At 37.6% G+C, this 21,214-nt stretch overlaps 1 protein-coding gene across 2 annotated transcripts in view; it reads right to left on the bottom strand.

Moving 5' to 3' along the window:
* PPP1R1C (protein phosphatase 1 regulatory inhibitor subunit 1C) overlaps nt 1–21,214 on the bottom strand; it is a 101,286-nt gene that overhangs the window by 38,786 nt on the left and 41,286 nt on the right. For both annotated transcript variants that reach the window (XM_037521860.1, XM_037521859.1), the window contains exons 3-4: nt 7,581–7,618; nt 5,429–5,489 (exon numbers count right to left, since the gene is read on the bottom strand). In XM_037521860.1, coding sequence (XP_037377757.1) covers nt 5,429–5,489; nt 7,581–7,618 — 99 coding nt within the window. The remainder of the gene's footprint in view (nt 1–5,428; nt 5,490–7,580; nt 7,619–21,214) is intronic.

The raw sequence follows: 21,214 nt of genomic DNA, 5'->3' as shown, positions 1-21,214 counted from the left end.
CAGAGGACAAAATTCTTGGTGAAGGGATGAATCAGATAAATGAGCTTGATGTATTCTGAAGAGGGTAGAATGCTAGAATAGCTGTACCCGTGGGTAAAACACAGATTGGAGTCATAGAGCAGTCGGCTTTCAAAACTTTGCTCTGGAATAAAGATTTTATCTAAGGCCAATGGAAAGCTATTGAAAATATTTCAACTAGGAAATGACATCAAGCAGTTTTGTGTTTTAGAAGTTCACTTTGGCTCAGCATTGAAACAGATGGAAAGCAAAAAGAGAATAACCAATTAAGGAGAAGAATAACCAATTATATCCTAGCAAAGAAATGATCGTGCCTTGAAATATGGTGGTGGCACTGGAAATAATAGAAGAGGGAAGGTAAAGAGATACTAATGAGGTATAATCCACAAGACCTGGTGTTCCATTATTCTAGGGAATGAGGAAGATGAAGAGAGTCATTGGAGACTCCCAGAACTCAGAAATAAGCACCTAGGCAGATGAAAAGTCTACTTCCAGTACAGGGAAACAGTGGAGAAAAAGTTTATTTGATGTGAAACATATCAAAAGATTTGAACATATTTATTACATCTCATTATCTCCATCAGGTGTCAACCTGTGACACAAGAAGGACATGCAAGGTAGGCAATTGGATATTTTAGACTTTCTGCAATCCCCTGGAACTTTTGATTATCTTACTCTACCCCAGGCTTAATGTAGTAGAATTTTCTAGAGAACATAGCCAATTTAATGTGCTGAGCTTAGATGCAATGGAAAAAATTCAATGATCATTGAATTTTGCACTAACACACTAAAATTGCACGTTGACAATGTTACGTGCCTATACCTTTATAAGTGGAAAGACGGACAAACTGAGTTCTACATGTATTATTACTTTCTAGGAACAAATATGCTAGATGAGTCATGAAACATGTCTGAAAGAAGAGAGTCCTATCTAGTGCCTTCCATTTACATTGCCAAGTTTGTGTTATATGATGCCACCTGGTCACAAACCGACAGATCCAGGAATCAAGCCCTTGTCAAAGGCAACCACCCAATGGCTCCAGCGGTCTGTGAGATGATGGTCTTAGGAATCTAGCTCAATTGATGCAGCATTCTGGATAGTAGCAGTTTAACAAGTCAGAATTTTGTTTTGACCAGAGACAACAAGAGTGGGAAGAAGTAAAATTAGAAAAACAGAAGTAGATGGATAAGCAGGAACACAAGATTAAGAGAGAATTAGGCAGAGAGAGAAGCAAAGATTAACTGAAGAAGAATTACAAGAATGACAATTAAAAGTACAAGGCTCAGGAGCAGATGACAATGTGACTGGAATTCTCAGTTCATAGCAGCTCATTTATACGACAAGCATTTATTGAGACCTGCTTTTAGGAGGTAATTTTAATTTAGTTAGTCACCCATGAGACCACTGGTAGAAGAGAAGTCCAGGAAGAGAAACTGGAAATTACAAAAACTCCAAAATGGAAATATGTTTGTGATATTTGAAAAATAACAACAACAAAAAATCATTGAGATTGGACACCAGTGAACAAGGGGCAGTGAGAAAGAGGAGGTAAAAGGGAGGTTGGTGCAAGTCATGCAGGGACTTGTAAGTTATGGCTGGATTTTTAATTGACAGGAAGATGTTGAAAATTATGATCAAGGGGATGCAATGATCACATTCTTGAGTTGAAGGGATTACTCTAGCATTTAGGTGGAAACTGGATTATAAAGGGGCAAGAGCAGAAGCAGGGAGACCAGTAAGTAGGCTACTTCAGTAGCTCAGGCAAGAAAGAATGGTGCTGTGTACAAATTAGTAGCTGTGGAAGATATGGAAAGCAGTCACAAAAGGGATGCATTTTCAATTAGCATTAACAAGAGTAATGGATTGGGTAAGGAAGAGGAATCAGGGTTACACAGAGGTTTTTGTTCTCAACAACTACATACAATTTTTTGAGAAGGGAAAAACTGAAAAAAAGGGGACAATGAGTTTGGTTTGGGACATATTCAATTTGAGAACCCTAGTAACAATCAAGTAAAGAAATTCACCGGACAATTGGAAATCAGAGTTTGAAGTCCAGGAAATGTGTTAGAACTACAGATACAAATTTGGGAGTCATCTATATATCAGGCCTGACAGAATGCCTTCTAAAATGGTTTCCTGTGCTCTATTTCTTCGTTTGTGTGCCTCATATAAAGCCCTCATCAGAAGAGGTATCCTGGACATGTCTCATTTTCCTGGGTAAATAGCATTCCAGGCAGAGAGAATGGAAAGTACAAATGCTCTGAAATGGAAAAGTTGGGGTGTTTAAAAAAATAGCAAAAATGCCATGAGATTGGATCCCAAAAAATAAGGGGCAGCATAAAAGCTGAAGTCAAAGAAGGAGGTCTGGTGAACCCATATGTATCATAGTATCTGGAACAGAGAAAAGTAAATGAATTTAGAAAGCAGGAGAGTAGTCTGTCTGTGGATTAGTTGACACAGCATAGATGGATGTGGCATCTTTCACTTCTTGCCAGTTTGACCTCTGTAACCAGTAACTGCTCACAGCCTAGTAAAAGAAAAGTTAGGAATTTGCTGGTTATTTTCTTCTGTTCTGCTTTGTTTTACCAACAAGTTGTTCACGGGGTCTTTCATGACGCCCTGATTGGTCTTTTTTCATCAGAGAACCATTAATCACATATGTTCTTTTTTGCTCTCCCAGTAAATGCTTTTTATATTCAATAGCAACATTTTTCACTGCAATTTGAAGAATTACACATTTCAGAGCAATTGCTTTATTGTATTTAGGATCTCAGTAACATTTCCTTGTTTTAGTTAGTATCTCGATCACCTTTCCTTTGCTAATTCAACTTTCTTAGGATTGAAGAGTCTTAATGTGTTCATCATATGTTACCATTGTGATCACCATATGTTACCATTGCTTAATTGTCTCTTTAAATATTCATTTATAGTTCTCAGGGACAGGTACTGAATTAACCATGTAGATTTAGCTTTAACTTTTTTTTCATCAGAAGCAAGAGACTTACCTATTTACTGGCTATTGTGAGGAAATTAGTGGCTAATAATAATATCCTAAAGTCTTTTGAAAGAATTACTGTGCTTGGGGGCCTCCCTGGTGGTGCAGGGATTAAAGACAGCACTGCTAAGCCACTGCCAGCCACTAACAACATGAGTTCGACACCAGGCCAGGAAGCTAACCCACATGGCACAGCAGACCTCTCCTGTCTCGCCCACTGCTCCCCTCAGCAGTATGTTTCAGTACATCTGCCTGTTTTGCTCCCCATTCTCTCTGGTGAATCCTCTCATCCCCCGCTCCTCTGGCTTGCACCCCAGTTCTTGTATGCATAAATAAATAAATCTATAAAAAAATAATTATTGTGCTTTCTCAAGTTTTTAACTAAAATGGTTAAAAATGATAGTCATTGAGTGGCCATCTCAGAGTGCTATACAGTAATACAGTTATATGCCAAAAGATGCAATATGACTAAATTTCCTAAATGTTTGGATCCCACATTCTTATGATACTTTGAGCTAAATATAACAAAAATCATGAGCCCCTGGGGCCTTGATTTTAAGATTGCCCTTTAAAAATAATACTGTTATTATCTGAGGACATGAGAACAGTACTACTTTAGTTAAATTAATTCAGGATAGAACAGAAGAAACCATTAAATAAGTGACCATGTATTTTCTTGTTGCCTGCTCATACCAAAACTGTGTGTCTTGAAAGTACAAGATGACTTACAAGAGGGAAAACATTTTCAAAGTGAAGGCATTTATCGTCAGAGAGGGATGCTTGGTGGACTCAAAAATTGCCCTGGAATAAGCTACAATGCTGATGATTGCATTATTGACTGCAATCTTATGAACATGCAAGCATGGTATTTTATAGCAGCACAGGAAGGAAGTTTACTGAAAGTAGTAGCTATTAATGCGTTCATTTCTATTCTATCTCTCTGAAAAGGCCCCAAGTCTAGAGAGAATACTGAGTGGAAAATTTCACTACCAATTTAGACGTCTCTCCAGACTCCAGAGGAAGCTGCTCAGCTGGCCTCTCCTGTAGTTGAAACTGAGCTGGATGACTACATGATGAACCACTGGGCCGAGGGCCCAAGCACCAGACTGGAACATGAGCTACTGGACTGGACACACTCTGCTTCATGTCAGGCACAATTTTGTGTGAGAAATAAAAGAAGCCTTTCCTAGAACTGATGTTGATCAAAATTCTGAGGCACTTAGACGTTCTTGTGGCAGTTCCAATTTGAGGGGAAAATTCTGGGAAAACGCCAGAATCTGAACTAGCATTCTTAATTGTTATGTCAGCAGCTGCTACATGTACAGCTAATAGTTGTTTGATTGGGTTTCTTAGAGCTGCTTCTGACACAGGCAATGAGGCAACTCTTTTCATTAAATCTGCCCCAAATTCAAATTATTCTACTTTGTTTAAACTAAGAAAAAAAAAGAAAGAAAGAAAAACATCTGTCAATACTGGCAAGATTGTGGAAAAGTCCCTCAGAGAAAATATGTAAGGAAAGTTAAAAAAAAAAGTAATTATTTTGGAAAATCTGAATTTCCAGACTGAGATTCTGAGATAGCTATAGTTATCTATAGTTAACTATCTAGGTAGTTCAGCTACCTGCTTTTCTTTCAGTGGAACTAAGTTTTAAATGAATAAAGTATCTTATTAAAAGTAAACTACTGGTGGGCCTCCCCGGTGGCGCAGCGGTTGAGCGCTGGGTTGCGAAGCTGCCCGCGGCCTCTGCGGCGCCGGTTCGATCCCCAGCTGCTCCCTGGCCACCAGAGGAGGGTCCCACATGGCGCGCAGACCTCTCCTGCCGCCCGCTGCTCCCCTCAGCAGTGTACTTCGGTCCTTCTGCCTGCTCTGCTCCCCGCTCTGGCTCTGGTGAATTCTGTCACCCTCCCACGCTTCTGACTGTACCCAGTGCATATATAAACAAAACAAACAAACAAACAAACAAACAAATAAATAAATAAAACATGCCTCTATTTAAAAAAAAAAAAAGTGAACTACTGGGCCTCCCTTGTGGTTCAGGGGGTTAAGCACTGCACTATGGGGCTGTTGGCAGCCTCTGCAGCATGAATTCGATCCCCAGCCCACCAGGGAGCAATCCACATGACAAGGCAGACCTTTCCTGATTCGCCCGCTGCTGTCCTCGGCATTGTACTTCAGTGTATCTGCCTGTTCTGTTCCCCATTCTGTCTCTGGTGAATCCTCTTACCCCCTGCCTCTCTGGCCTGTACCCCAGCTCTTGTATGCATAAATCAATAAATCTTTAAAAAAAAAGTCACATTACTCAGTTGTAGAGTTGAAAATAAGCGCAGTTTACAATCAAGCATAAGGTCCTGAGAACAGTCTGCCATCCAAGAATTTAACACTCACAAACACCCCAAACAGTACCTGAACAGTACCTTTCATGGCGGGTGGTGTGTAAACACTCTGCTTCCTTTGCTTAGGAGATGCATTCTGTGACTGTGGACAAAGAGAAAAAGTAAGACTTCTATTTGATACAATGTCAGCAGCCCTGTGAGGGAAATAAGCACCATATCATATTTCAAAGAGTTTTCTGATTCCCCCCATCAGGAACTACATCTCTAATTAATGAGAAAATATGCACATGTTCCCCAATACCACAACCTTAAGAGATATATGAACTATAGGTTCTATTTTACCACAAAGCTTTCCATCCATTACAGTCTTGAAATTATTCTTTTTATTTCCTGAGTACTGTTAGTTTATTTTTAAAAGATAGAGAAAAGGAGAAATCAATCATTCCATTTGAGGAAAACCTAAGAGCCAAGACAAAATATATTCCAAAAGACATGTGTGAAGGGCTACTATACCTGTTCATAGGATTTTTGAAGAAGGAAGGGATTATTAGAGAGTGAGAATCCTTGGTAAATAATGCCAATATAAACCCCTCTGAAATTGATACATCTAATCTAACATCTCCATTTACTTGGAATTGCAATATTGACACAATATTCTTTTCTATGTTCAAAAGAGAAGTCCTTTTTTTAAACAAAACTTCTATTTAACACTCTTACTGAAACAGAATGGATCAGGATTAAATTACTGAGGAAGGTATTTTGTATTAAAAATGATAAAATTTGGCACAGGAACATGTCTCAGAGTCAAACTACAAGTAATTATATGGCTAGATATACATATATAGCTTAATTTACTAAATAATAAAATACATATATATATTTATGTGTGTGTGTATATTTTATACCCCAAGCATATTATGTCAAAAACTCCCTTTCAATAATGTGTCAATTTATATTTCAATATGGCAAAGGTAAGTGTTTAATCAGTGAATTTTACTGTCTGGAACATAAAATTATCTTTGCTTTTAAAAGCTCAAATATTAATAGTTATGAGTTACTTTTGGTGGATTGTTCTAGGTTTTACATTTCCATATTATAAGTAACACAATGTAGTTGAAAAAAAAACTAGAAACACTTTCATGGTTAGAACTTAAGGCTTCTTTCCTTGTGCATGCGTTTAAATGCCCTCAAGGATAACATCAAGATATTATATTTACCTAATTAAAAAGTGACCTATTAAAAAGGAAAAAATTCAACCAAATAGTTGCCAAATCTATATCAACCAACAAACAGCGTAAGAAAATTTCTCTAGAATAGAGTTTTAGGTTCCCATATATTTTGTATAGGTGCAGAAAGGCTGACACTCAGTCTACACTCATGATAAATGTGTGTATTGATTGTTTAGTACCATAGCAGTAAAGCTGATTAAATAATAAAAACTATTTAAATTTTTTTTAATAATAAGAGTTTTCAATGCATTTTCACATTTACAATGTCAGTATATTCTCAAAGACATCGTTTGCTCTTTTGTTCTTTCTGTATTCTCTTCTGAGTATTGCCGTATGTCTACTCATGTGACCATTGGAATTGACTATTAAGTCGGTACACATCCTATTCAATATTTGGGCCTCTTTTGGGTGCAAGTTTACTCACTTCCTTGTATTCTGTATATTCTGTGTCATCAGTTCTCCCATTCTCTCTTTCCCTCCCTTCTTTACTTCTTTTCTTGCATTGAGGTAACATTGTTATAATTTGGGAGAATATGTCCACACCTCCTCAGAAGTATGTGACCACACCACACCCACTACTATATTTCTCATTTTCTATCTTAACTATTATGTGTATATGTGGAGACTTTGACCTCAGGATCTGCTCTTGACTTCACATGCCAGGGTACCCAGCTTCTAGCTCCAAAATTTCAATATTAACTGGCCCCAGTCTTGATGGCCAGATACAGCTAGCCACTAAATAGAAATGATCAATACTGCATCTTGGCACTAAATGCAATAGTTTATTTTGGAAGTTTTTTCAGGGGGTTTTCATAAGTAGTGAATCAAATAAACCTAGGGGCAGAGATTTAATGACACAATTGTACTGTTTGTTCAGTCAGAAAAAGCAAACTAAATCATTTTTATATCACAGTTATATTGATATCACATATTATATTACATCAAAACAGACTGTGTTTTCAGTTAACTTGAACACTTATTCTAGAAAATATAAGAAAACTTACTTCTGCTTGTGTGCTAGTCACCCTCTTGTCATCTATTTCTGCAAGAGAAGTAGGCATAATATATTAGAGAGGTGATATTCTTCCTTATAATATGCATAGTAACATTTTCAGCAACAGAGATCAAAATGATTTAATAATTGCCTTATGCTTATTTATTATATGTGTCTTAGTTTGATGGCTGAGCAGGATAGGAGAATGGGAAGAACTGGTTTCCTTCTGAAATAACCTCCCAAAGGTTTACTAGAAAGCATTCTTCCTGAAATCCCATATGGCCCAACAGCCCAAAAGGGGGCCATGGAGAGGACCCTCAGAACAACTGCTGGTGTCTCAAGCACACAAGCTGAGGCATGAGTGATCTTCGCTTGTTGCAGAAATAAATTCTAGACTTTTGCCCAGGCAGGGGAAGAACAAGTGGTACTTTAGGAATGGTGAGGTCAGGAAAGCTTTACTACTCATGCATGAGGTCTCAGACCTGGGTAGTCCCATAAGGTCTGAGCACTGGTCTAGAGACAAAGAGTTTCTTTTACACATAACCACTTTACTTGATAAAGTTGGTTAGTTAGTAAACAAATTCTTGACACAGGAAAAGAGGAAGGATACAGATCTTTGAGGATGGCCTGGGAGAGCAATCATCCTAGCAGGCTGCCTGACCTTGTTTAGATATGCTTATTAAGGAAGCAAACTTGTTATTTACATTTCCAGGTCTATGACTCTTAACAGGGAAAGATTTTCCTTTTCTTAGCAGTTCCCTTTCATCCTGACTGAAGCCTCTGTCACCTTTTCTCAGGCTTGCTGCTAAGTAGAAGCAACCTCCTTACCCACTTTTCTATATATAGACCGTGGAAAGAATCAGTTACTTTGTCAGAAATATTTCTTTTTACCACGCCAGGGCAACTTCCACACTATCTGACTAAAAAGGAGTATGAAAAAGAGAAAGAGGCAGAAGAGGAGCACATATATTTCCCTTGAAGAGAGGAAGGGCAACATTTCCTACCTTCTCAATTACTTTGTGCAATTCTGTCCCTGATCCAATATGTGCTGTCTACAAGAGACTCACTTTAGACATAAATAGACAACTCAGGTAGCAATGAAAGGACAGAAAATGTAATTCCATGAAAAAAGTAACCAAAAGAGAACAGGGATGGCCATACTAATGTCAGACAAATTTTATTAAAAGCTCTAAGAGACAAAGAAGTGGACAACAGTCTAAGTCACAGTCAAGAAGAGTCTAAGAAGGCGTGATAAATAGATATGCTGGGCTTTCCTGAATGAGATGTTAAAATATAAAAAAATATTAAGTTAAAACTAAGAAAAAATGAAAAAACTATGAACTTCTGTTTAAAATAACACATTAATGTTGGGTCACTGTAATACTTTAATGCCAATGTAAGATGTTAATAATAAAAACTGTGAGAAGGGGAATAAATGGCAACTCAATTTTCCCTCTATTTAAATTTTCTGTAAGTATAAAGCTCTTCATACAAAGCTGTCTATCAATAAAAACTTAAGCAAAAAAAAAAAGGAAAGAAAAAGCATTAACCATAAATAAAACATATTTTTGTTATGTGGTCAGGATTCTGTATGTGACTGGAAGAGTGGATAGTCATTATGACAATAAGAAATATAACTGAAAAGAAGTTCATGAAAGAACATGATTTAAAAATGTCTTATGGGGTCAGTTAAGGATCATTGGGAGAAAGTAGGACTAAGGGTACAAGAAGGAGATTTTAAAGTTCAATTAAAGTTGTTGAAAGTTGATACAAGCAAAGAAATGTTTGTGGAAAAAGAGAACTAAAAAGATTTCCAAACAAGTGCAATGATAATGAGAGCTCTTTACTTTGATTTACTTGCTGATTAAATGTGGAAAAAGAATAAATATAAAAGAAAATGTTATAGGGCAGGGAGAGGGGCAGCCCAAACCCTGCAAACCTGCCTATTCTAAATGGGTTCTGCCATCCGCCGCATCAACACAAAACATAGGAGACTTTAATGGGAAGGAACTTTAATACAATTAGGAAACAATACAGGAAAGGCAAAGAATCTAGTTTCTAAATCAAGCACCCAAAGTTACTCATTCCCTTCATGGGTAAAACTCCATCCAAATGGGATTGGCCCAGAGCAAGGCCCCAAAGCCTGCCCCAAGTCTAAAGCATCTTCCAGTGGGGACCCACAGAAAAGGGTCAGAAACAACCAGACAAGCCCAGAAGGAAAAGAGCAAAATCAAAATCAAGATAAAAGCTGCCATTGTCACCTCCCCACGGGTCTCACCCACATCTGAGTCACCCAGTCCACAACCAAAAGACAAGTGCAGTTTCTTCACGTGTCTCTAGGCTCCATGTGACTCCTCTAGGTCTCCTTCTGGCTCCATCCTGCTTCCTTCCTCAGTCTCCTCTGCAGCTTCTCCTCTCCCTGCTCAGCTCCACCCTCCCTTGGGTGGGGCAGGGAACCTCCCCCTTTCCTGGGGACCACCCTGTTACAAAAATACTCATATACCCATTTGATTATACATAATCCCACACACCCATTTTTAAATCATTTTTCCATCACACCACATCCTACCACCTTTCAAAGCTCAATTCAAAAGACATCTCCTTTAGAAAATCCTTGCTAATTCATGGCTTTCCCATTCCAAACTGGAAGTTACCCTCCTTTGCCTATGACCAGTTCTTTCTCTATGACTGTTCTAACTGTCCTATTGTATTCATGTTTGCAGACACAACACTATGGTCTTTACCATTTTATTTCCTCAACTATCTCTAAAAGAATGGAAATTAGCCTCACCGTGTGATCCTTCTACAGCTCTTAGCACTGCAGCACAACCAAAACATAATAACAGCTCGCCATATAGATAAATCTTAATGCCTACTTTTTGTAAAAGAAGACCCTCTGCTTGCTATGTCTCTTCATTACAAAATGCAGCAGTAGTACAAGTACTTGGTCATACTAGGTGTAAATAAACAATTTTCACAAGTACTTGATTTGCAAACTTCTAAAGGCAGAGACCACAACTTCTGTATTTTTATCACTTTACTGGGTCCCAATGGTACAAACCCTCAATTTCTTACAATATTACCTAAGTCATTAAAAAATGAAATCTTAGAGGGAAAAAAGACATGTAACCTTATGTATATATAACCTTTCTCTGTTGGTTCCTAGAGATTGAGAATTTATCTGGATCAAGGATTTATGTGTGTATGTATATGTGTGTGTATATATAGATATGTACATATATAGATATGTACATATCTATATATACACACACGCTTAAAGAGAAATTAAAAATAAGTGGTATATAAAGTCAAATTTAATATGTTCTTTATAAATATCAGCCTCACTCAATAACTAAAATCATGGAAATGCATGATTTACTCAGGATATTCACTACAAAAGAACACCAACCCATATATAGAATGGTTTGGTAAAGGGAGATCCAATTTCTAAGAATAAAACAAAATTTTGATGAGTTTAGATAACAGAGTCACTTGAGGTTTTATTTTCAGCAGTTATTTTGGAAATGTGAGGGGTAAAGTCAGTTTAGAGGAAACTGGAGTACTTCCAATAAAAAGAGGCTTTGAAGACTCCACTGCTCAAAAGAAATAACAATGACAGATTAACTATAAAAAGACATGACTAAAATGATATAATCGGAGTCAAAAGTTACGGGCCATAAACATAAGAAAAGCAAAATGCAAAAAGCAAGTAAGAAACCATGGGCTGGAAAGATGTTAGCTCTCCAAGCAGGCAGTCAGCTGGGGGTTCTTCTGACTGACTAAAGAGACTAACTTCATGTGAAGAAAGAACAGAAGCCAGGCGTGCAGACTTTAGCTTGAAGCAGAACTCTCTTGCTATGTTGAGAAAAGACACTAATCTGTGTATCAGGGGAGACAGGAGAAAGCATCTTGGAACACCATGTGCTCAGGGACTACTTCTGCTCTCTTTCTAAGTTCACCTTGAAACTGGAGTGCTGAGGTCCAAACTGAGACCTGACTCTAGAGTCTGTAGTAATGACTGGAGAATGACTCAGGAATATGAACAAGGAATGGTGATCATGGGGTAGGGGCAAATCTCACTGCTGATGAGTAGAAAATTAAAATCTCAAAACATAGGAGAATAAAGAACATTTAAGAATGACTGCCAAAAAAAGCAATTGGAAGATGAATTCCTTCCAGATGAAATGACAACTTCAGAACAATTAGAAAACGTTTGTCTTTAAAATCAGTATACTTGAAACCCACAAAAAGACAAAGAAGTACATCCAATTTTCTTAAAATCACAAAATATTAGAACAAACCTAAACTGAAGTGAATCAAGAACAGGTGGGCCTAAAAAATAAACAATTAGAAATATAACATTTGGAAATATAAAATTCAGAAATAAAAAGCAATAAAACTTAGACTGACTTAAGTAGAGTAAAATTTTAAAATCTTAGGTGTTGTGTCCTTGGAGCTTGCATTCTAGTGGGAGGGAAAAAATTAGCAAATGAACAAGACTTTTAGACGTCATTTAATAAATCAAGCAATAGGGCAGGGTGTCGAGTTTGGGGAGTGTGACATTACTATTGAAAAAAAGAAAAAGATCTTGGACATTATACATAAAACAAACAAGGAGCTTCCTTCCAAAACAGAGAAGAAAATAGACAGTGAGGGACTCCGAACCCCATCAAAACGCAGTGTGTCCCCCACAGGCTTCCGTTGACTCAGAACCTAGCAATTGCGAAATGTTAATAAAAACTGACAAAAAGAGAAGCTCTCTTTCTCTTTCTTCTAAAGGAAGCCTACTTGCTCTAATCAAACGACGCCTGTTTTCTAAACACAAAAACTTTTGGACATTAACTGCTCTTCTTTCCTGTTTCAGGAAGCCAAATGGCAAGGTGGCACTTTCACAAAGACCTGGTGATAATAAAGCAACCTGAGAGAAATGACACGTTGCCAATAGGGAAAAGCAATTTGAATAACAGCATTCTTTTTTCTTATCAGAAGCCATGAAAGCCAAAAGGAAATGGTACATGTTGTAAATGCTGAATAAAACTGTCAACTCTGCGGTTCCATATCCCTTGAAGTTATACTTCAAAAAAGAAAGGAAAATAAAAACAACCACAGCAAAAGAAAAAAAATTTTTTTATCATTGATAGACTACCCTAAAATAATGGCTAAAGAAGTTCTCTAATCAAAAGGTAAATAATTTAAAAAGGAATCTTGGAACATAAGGAAGGAAGGAAAAAAATAATGGAAGTGAAATGAGTAAATATAACTTTGTCTTCTTGAGTTTTCTACATTATGATTGACAATTGAGAGGAAAAATTTCAACAGTCTGACACAGTTCTCAATGTATGTGAAGGAAATATTTAAGAAAATATCATAAATGAGAGATAGTAAAGAAACTTAGGGAGATAAAGTTTCTTCACTTCCATCAAACTGATAAAATGTTGGCACCAGGAGACTGTGATAAGGTTTATGTGTTAATACAGATAATGGAACAATCACTATTTTTTAAAAAAAATTTATCTTACTAAAATTTGTGTTTGATACAGTGCCATTTAATATCTTTTCTACCAAAATCATTAAAAAATCACCAATCTAGAATTGATTCTGTATATTTTTTTCAAAAAGATGTAGTATATTTAAAAAAAATCATTATAAAATTTTAACCATCTCCACTAAACATAAAACATATCTTCTCTACCTTTAAATCCAACAAAATGGTTTAAATATTCTTAGAGTGGGGTATAAATACAGAGAGGTCATTATTCAGCTATCAATATTTTTGCCTACAATCTAATCAAATTTTTGACTAAAAAATATTTCTAAGTGTTCTCTAAGGTCATGAGACTCATCTAGCATAGCTATAAGAATTCAACTTTCATACAGAGTTTGAGTTGAAAAACAGAAGTCGTATAAGTTTATAAAACACTGTGACAAAATAATAACTCATTGATTAGCTTTTTTTTTCCCCCACTAAATGTTCATCAGTGGAAAAACTGCAAGTGATGTGGTGGTGCATTTAGTTATCGAGAAAAACTATGACTAACCCTTATGATTATTATCACTTGCCCTGTATAAACTCAACACTGAAAAAGTCCCTCATTAAAGCATAATATTCCAGCTGCCATAATATTATCCCTTTACTTCCTAATCTCCCTTCATCTAACAAGAAAGTAAATGCTACACCTTCACAGACTTTATACACTAGCCAGCATCTAAGTTACCTTTCTTGAAGAGATGCTAATCATACATCTTCACTGAAAATATTCATGAAATTGCAGAGTAAGTCTCAATCATGCAAATATTATTTCCCCATTTCTTTTTCTGTCCTGTTAATCTGATTTTTCCAACAAATGCTGCATCTTTCCACATCAATTTCCTCAGTAAATCTAGAAGTATTCAGCAGAAGATAAGTTATTTTCACATCTAAACTTTGTGTTTTGTTGGTTTATAAAAGGCTTTGCTGCTGTGGTTTTGTTTTTGTTTAAAAGCAGAATGTACTCCCTTCTCTCAGGGAAGTGTCTCCAAAACATTCAGAGAGAATGTTTTTGATTCCCTTCTTTTTAAAGTTAGTCAAGAGGAAGTGTATGACTGTTATAATACAATCTGGTTGAAGTTGCAGTTAAATGTGTCTGGTACTCACACTCTAGGAAGTGCATGCAAATAACACCAAAACTAATATATGAAGTGGAAAAAATCTTCTGCATTAAAATATTTTTGTAAATTATATTTACTGGAGCAAAAATGGTTTGCAATGCTCTGTATGTTCTAGGGTTATAAGCTCACACCTCTCGGATGAATAATACCATATAACCCTCCCTCCCCTCCTTGCCAACACTCAAACCCCCACGCACCCGCCCCAGCCCCAGCCACCAAGGCACCCAAAATCCTCCTGTTCATTCGATCCCCACTCCCTTCTGTTCCTAGTCCCCACTTTCCCCTTCTGGTAGCCTCTGCTTTGCAACCAGGTTTTAAGGTGCTTTTTTGGTCTGTTCCTTTGCTTTGTGTTCTCTGCTTCACACCTGAGTGAATTTATCAGGTATTTGTCATTCTCCTTCTGACTTACTCACTGAGCATAATCCTCCAGTTCCATCCATATTGCTCTAAGTGGCAAGACTTCATCTTTTTTTTTTTTTAACAGCTGAATAGTATTCCGTTGTGTTTATATCTTCTTTATCCACTCATTGGGCACAAGTTTTTCCCAAAATTTGACTGTTGTAAATGTTTCAATGAACTGAGAACTGAATATATCCCTTCGAATTGGTGGTTTTGTATTCTTAATTAGGTACCTAGGGGAGGAATTGAGTGCTGAATCATATGGTATATCTGCTTTTAATGTTTTGAGAAACCACCACACTGTTTTCCATAGGGACTGGATCAGCTTACAGTCCTATCACCAGTGTGATGAGGGTTCCGTTTTCTCCACAACCTGGCCAACATTTATTGTTTCTGGTCTTTTTTATTGTGACCATTTTCACAGGTATAGTGTGGTATGTCATTGTTATTCTGATTTGCATTTCCCTGATAGGAAATGATGATGAGCATTTTTTTCATATGTTGGCCATCTATATGCCTTCTTTGGAGAAGTGTCTATTTAATTCTACCTAGTTAAAAAAGTTTTCTTTTGAAATTTTCTCTTAGCTTTGCATGTGTTTTTTTTTTAATATTTTTTATTTATTTGTTTATATTTATACAAGCACTGGGTACAATCAGAAGCACGGGAGGGTGAGAGAATTCACCAGAGCCAGAGCGGGGAGCAGAGCAGGCAGAAGGACCGAGGTACACTGCTGAGGGGAGCAGCGGGCTGCAGGAGAGGTCTGCGCACCATGTGGGACCCTCCTCCGGTGGCCGGGGAGCAGCCGGGGATCCAACCGCCGCTGCAGAGGCTGTGGGCAGCTTCGCAACCCAGTGCTCAACTGCTGCGCCACCGGGGAGGCCCAGCTTTGCATGTGTTTTACGTTCCACTTTCTTGTAAAAATATAAGTCCTGATTTATGGATAACAGGTAGATGAAGTGAAGCAAAATATGATTAAGTGAAACAAGATTAGTACTTATTTTGGCAAGAGTCTTGGAGAACAAAATAAGTAAGATGGGGCCTCCCGGGTGGCGCAGCGGTTGAGCGCTGGGTTGCGAAGCTGCCTGCCGCCTCTGCAGCGCCAGTTCGATCCCCGGCTGCTCCCCAGCCACTGGAGGAGGGTCCCACATGGCGCGCAGACCTCTCCTGCCGCCCGCTGCTCCCCTCAGCAGTGTAATTCTGTCCTTCTGCCTGCTCTGCTCCCGGCTCTGGTGAATTCTCTCACCCTCCCGCGCTTCTGACTGTACCCAGAGGTTGTATAAATAAATAAATAAATCTTTAAAAAAAAAAAAAAGTAAGATGGTGGGATCATATATGGCAATACCAGAGTGCGATACACAAGAGAACAAGGTAAGAATGGCCTCTGAGCAGGTAGTCCCGGGATGCTATTCAGAGTTGAAAGGTGCACAAGCAGACTTGAAGAGTATAGGGTGGATTTAGAGATAGCAGTGTTGTATCTAAAAGAACAACTAAAACAAAATCAGCAGGTGAATTATGGTTCTAAGAGGAATTCAGTGTAAAGACTGGAATTACTGTTTCAAGGTACAGTACAAGTTGTGAGTTATATAAATAGGTGATAAGGATCTACTACCATGAAACCAAGCAATAAAACCTGGGCACAGAATCCAAGAGTTAGAGTTCTGAGAGAAGAAGTGACTGAAAAACTGAGCAGTAATTACAGTGGAGAATCACAAAACTAAGAAAGCAAACATGAAAAAAAAAGTCTGCCTTGATTAAGGTCGAGGTTTTTATTATTTATTATTTATTTTTTATTATGATGTCGAGGTTTTCTTAGGGTGGTGTGGAACAGTTCACATCAGACCAGTGATATCGTTTATCAGTACGAGAAAACCAAGGTAAATTACAAAAGGTATCAAGACTTGCAAAAGCAAAGGAAACTACAGAGAGGTAATCTATTTCAGTGAAAGATCAACAAATCATATTTGCTGCTTTTGTAGAGGACTACTGCAAAACAGAATCCAAAAGATATTTTGGCCACTGTGGAACTAGAGTAACAAAACTGAAGACTTGAATGGTTTCAAACATATAACTTGTCTTCTCTTTAAAACATTTGAGAGATTAAAGCTGTGCAAAATATGTGAATAAATAATTAGAAATCCTCTTGAGAGCAGAACATAAATCCCAAAGAGGCAATGATTTCATGACTCTTCATTGAAAGGACTAGAACCAATATAAAACATAGGTAAACTGAGTCATAGCAAAACTGAAATCTTGTCTCACCCTAGCATAGCTTATATTTGGATTCATGGTCACTCTATCTGCCTAGTGGAAGGTTGGGTAAACCATTTAAACACTTAATTTTTATAAAATGTTTTGGAACTGCTAATATTTCTTAAATAAAAATGCCCAGCATTCATTAAAAATGACTATGTCCAAAAAAAAACTGAAAATTAAGAGAAAATGGAAATTGATTCATATGTAATTCACATATTGAAGTTGGCAGTCAAAGACTATGATTAATAAGTTCAAGAGAAATAGAGGCAAACAGGGCCTCCCTGGTGGCGCAGTGGGTTGAGCACAATGCTGTGAAGTTCTCCGCAGACTTTGTAACACAGGTTCAATTCCTGGCCAGCCAGGGAGATTCCCACATGGCGCAGCAGACCTCTCCTGTCTTGCCCACTGCTCCCCTCAGCAGTGTATTTCAGTCAATCTGCCTGTTCTGTTCCCCACTCTGTCTCTGGTGAATCCTCGCACACGCCCCCACACATCTGGCCTGTACCCCAGCTCTTGCATAAAAAAATAAATATATGAAGATCCTAATTTTTACAAATGAAGAATCAGCCACCTAGATGACTTAGAATAAAAGTTAAAAGAAGACAAATGAATACAGCTCTCTGAGAGTCTGTTTTTAAAAAACGAATTTCTCAATTCACATTTAACTTTCAAATAACTATTCAGAACCAAAAGTCAAGAGTATTAATATAAAGGATTTAGACATTACCCTCCAAAAGAAAGACTTCACAGAGAAATAAGATCCAACCACTTCATTCTCTGAGAGTTCCTAAAAATAAACAAATATTCGGCTACCAAATAAATAAATAAATAAATAAATAAAATATTTTTAAAAAATTAGAGGGAAACACTGACAAAATAGACAAGATCTTTTTTTTTAATAATAAATTTTATTTTTATATTCCCCATACAATTGCAACCCCCCCATTCTGACCCCAATCCCTCCCCTCCCGCCCCCCACACCCCAAAAAGTGTCTCTGGTTCATAGTTTTTTGTTGATTTTGATTTTCACTTTCTTATAGTTATTCATTTTCCTGGGCCCTTATTTAAGTTTTCTAGATTCCTGCTATGAGTGAGACCATCCGGTATTTTTCTTTTTCTTTCTGGCTTATTTCGCTGAGCATGATTCCTTCCAGCGCCATCCATGTTGCTGCAAATTGCATGTATTTATCTTTTTTGAATGCTGATTAATATTCCATGGTATATATGGACCACATCTTCCTGATCCAGTCATCTATTTTTGGGCATTTGGGCTGTTTCCAAAGCTTAGCTAAAATAGACAAGATCTTAATTTAAGAATCCAATGGATGATATTAAAAGCATTTTGCACCTAGCAGAAGATGAAAATAACTTAATGAACTAGGAGACAGAGTTATCCAAACTGAAGTACACAGAGAATAAAAATGATTGGAAGAAAACAGAACAGAGGATAACAGACATCTGGAACACAGTCAAAAGTTATAAAATAAATGTAATTAGATTCCCACAAGAAGAGAGAGAGAGATAACAGTTGAGAATTAAAAAACAGAAAAGGGTCTCCCCGGTGGCACAGGGGCTTAAGCACAGCACTGTGAAGCTATCCACAGCCTCTTCAGCAGGAGTTTTATCCCAAGCCAGGGAGCTATCCACAAGGCACAGCAGACCTCTCCTGACTGGCCTGCTGCTCCCTTTAGCAGTGTATTTCAGTCAGTCTGCCTGTTCTGTTCCCCACTCTGTCTCTGGTGAATCCTTTCACCTCCCACATCTCTGGCCTGCACCCTAGTTCTTTAATGCATAAATAAATAAATCTTAAAAAAAAAAAAAGAAAGAAAACACCACATGACACCGATTCAAAAAGCTTAACAAACTCCAAACAGGTATAAGGACCAAAAAATAAAGAGAGAAAGCAAAGCAAAAATGAAAATTTCATATAAAGCACATCACAGCAAATCCTCTGAAAGTCAAAGACAACAAAAAAATCTTAAGAACAGGGCCTCCCCGGTGGCGCAGTGGTTGAGCGCTGGGTTGCGAAGCTGCCCGCAGCCTCTGCGGCGCCGGTTCGATCCCTGGCTGCTCCCCGGCCACCGGAGGAGGGTCCCACATGGCGCGCAGACCTCTCCTGCCGCCCGCTGCTCCCCTCAGCAGTGTACTTCGGTCCTTCTGCCTGCTCTGCTCCCCGCTCTGGCGCTGGTGAATTCTCTCACCCTCCCACGCTTCTGACTGTACCCAGTGCTTGTATAAATAAATAAATAAATCTTTAAAAAAAAAAAAAAAAATCTTAAGAACAGCCAATTTGTAAAAAACCTGTCTTCAAAAAGCATAGAGATGTGGGTCAAAACAATAGAATCTAGGAGACAGTGAAATAAACATTTAAACTACTAAAATAAAACATTGGTCTACCCAGATTTCTATATGCAGTGAAACTATCACTCCAAAATGAAGATGAAATATCAAATCAAGCCTAAGATAAAGGATTTTTTAAAACACATTCCTTTCTTTGGGTCAAGATGAAGTAGTAAAGCTCCTTATCCAATTACTAATTTTAAACTATTGACTTTTGCCTCTCTTAAGATAGATGTGCTTTAAATATTTCCTTTTTTTGGATCACAATTTAATTTGTAGTTCTCCTTGTCTAGTTTCTGACTTTAAAATACTGTTGCTGTTCTTTTCATAAACATAAATTCCTTTTTCCACCTACAATGTATGTGTATGTGGTGACTAGTCAGTGAACATTTTTCTTCTCTCTCATGAACTGAAAGTCCATTCCTTCAGGAAGTGGAAGAAAGTAGAATCATAGTGAAGCTAGATTTGCATGGTATCTGGACCACAGTGAATTTCATAATCACCCTATAACTCTAATTTCCCTTTGAGTATGATTATGCAAATGGTCCCTGGAATATTTTTTTTCTTTTTCTTACCTGTAAACCAAAATGCATTTATCTGGAAATAATAGGCAATTAAAATTCAGGGAGCACAGGTTTAGGTCTGGCACTTCTTATAGAGGAAAAAACAGAAGGATGAGGTCCGTAAAGAATGAGGTAATGGATGACAGGTGAAGGAGTCACAAGGTAAACTCGGTGTTCCTGAAATATTTCTGATAAGAATTGTTTATTGCAATTTTATTTGCATAATGCCTTTAAGAAAGCTCAGGGTATCTTTCTGTTATATGTTCCACTCCTCTATTTAATACGTGGGATTCCCTGCCTTGGCAGAAAACTAAGATACTCTCCTAAATCCTTAGCCTATTTTCATTTAGTTGCATTTTTAACATTTTCTAGGCCTGCGCTGGGGAGTGGGGAGCTAATACCAATCTGTAGAGGAGGAGTAACAGAGAAAAGTGATTTATGGTCTGCTTTTTGAAGTGCCCTAGAGATTTAATCAGACACTGCTACCATCATTGACAGCCTCACAAGGAATTTGCCATCAGGTGTTGAAAAACAGCAGTGAAATCTAAATTATAACATTTCAGCACTTGAGCTGGTTCTCTATTTTTGTATCTAACATACATAACCATAGAAAAACTTTTTTCCCAGAAGCCCTTGTATCACAATGATTGGCAAAATCATCTATAGTTAGCAATAGGGGGAGGGGAATGGGCTGTAGGTTGGAGGACAAAAATTTCATAGAGGACTTCACTAGTTCAAGAACAAATGTTAACACTGACATCTTCAGAACTGAATAAGTCAAATACAAACAAAGAAATTCCTGTATGCACCTCAGCTCCTCCTTTTACATGTAAATTTGTCATCTCCTTGTGATTTTGGCAATCTAGCATAGAATCCATTCAAAATGCCAAAGAAATGTATCCTGTATTTCTTACATATCATAAGGGACTATAATACTCACTGTTTCTTTTTAGTAGGGTTATGCAAAATCTCCTAAGACAGCAGCGGTGAAGACATCTTTTCTCATTTGTTATCATGCTTCCCTTTCCAAAATGACCTCAAGCCATAAGCCTTTTTGCTGAAAGCCTGCAGCGCTCTGTTGGAGGTCTATCATTTGGGGCTGTGAGTTAAGCCACTAGGCAGTGGTTTCAGCTGTGTTTTTCTTTAAGCTCTCAGATTTAGTCAAAACTGAGGCCCATATTGAAACCACCAGAGCTCTGAATTTATATGCACTGGAAAGGGGCGGGGGGCGGGGTGGAGAAAAGAAGCAAATAGTAGGACTAGTTTCACTCTATTGTGCCAAGATTCACACAGCTGTATTTTTCTTCCAATATTATTTACAGCTTTCCACTTTTAATTGATGAAAGTAAGAACATAACCTCATTGTCAAACAAATTTTTATCTCTAAGTCCCCTACAAAATGGTTTATTTCAATGCAGCCAATAAAAACTGGGTGCACAA

Source organism: Talpa occidentalis, unplaced genomic scaffold (genome assembly GCF_014898055.3).
Source record: "Talpa occidentalis isolate TD23 unplaced genomic scaffold, MPIMG_talOcc4v2.1 talOcc4.3, whole genome shotgun sequence".
NCBI classification, from domain to species: Eukaryota; Metazoa; Chordata; class Mammalia; order Eulipotyphla; family Talpidae; genus Talpa; species Talpa occidentalis.
The sequence above is the reverse complement of the archived record's forward strand: the minus strand, read 5'-3'. Positions and strand labels throughout refer to the sequence as shown.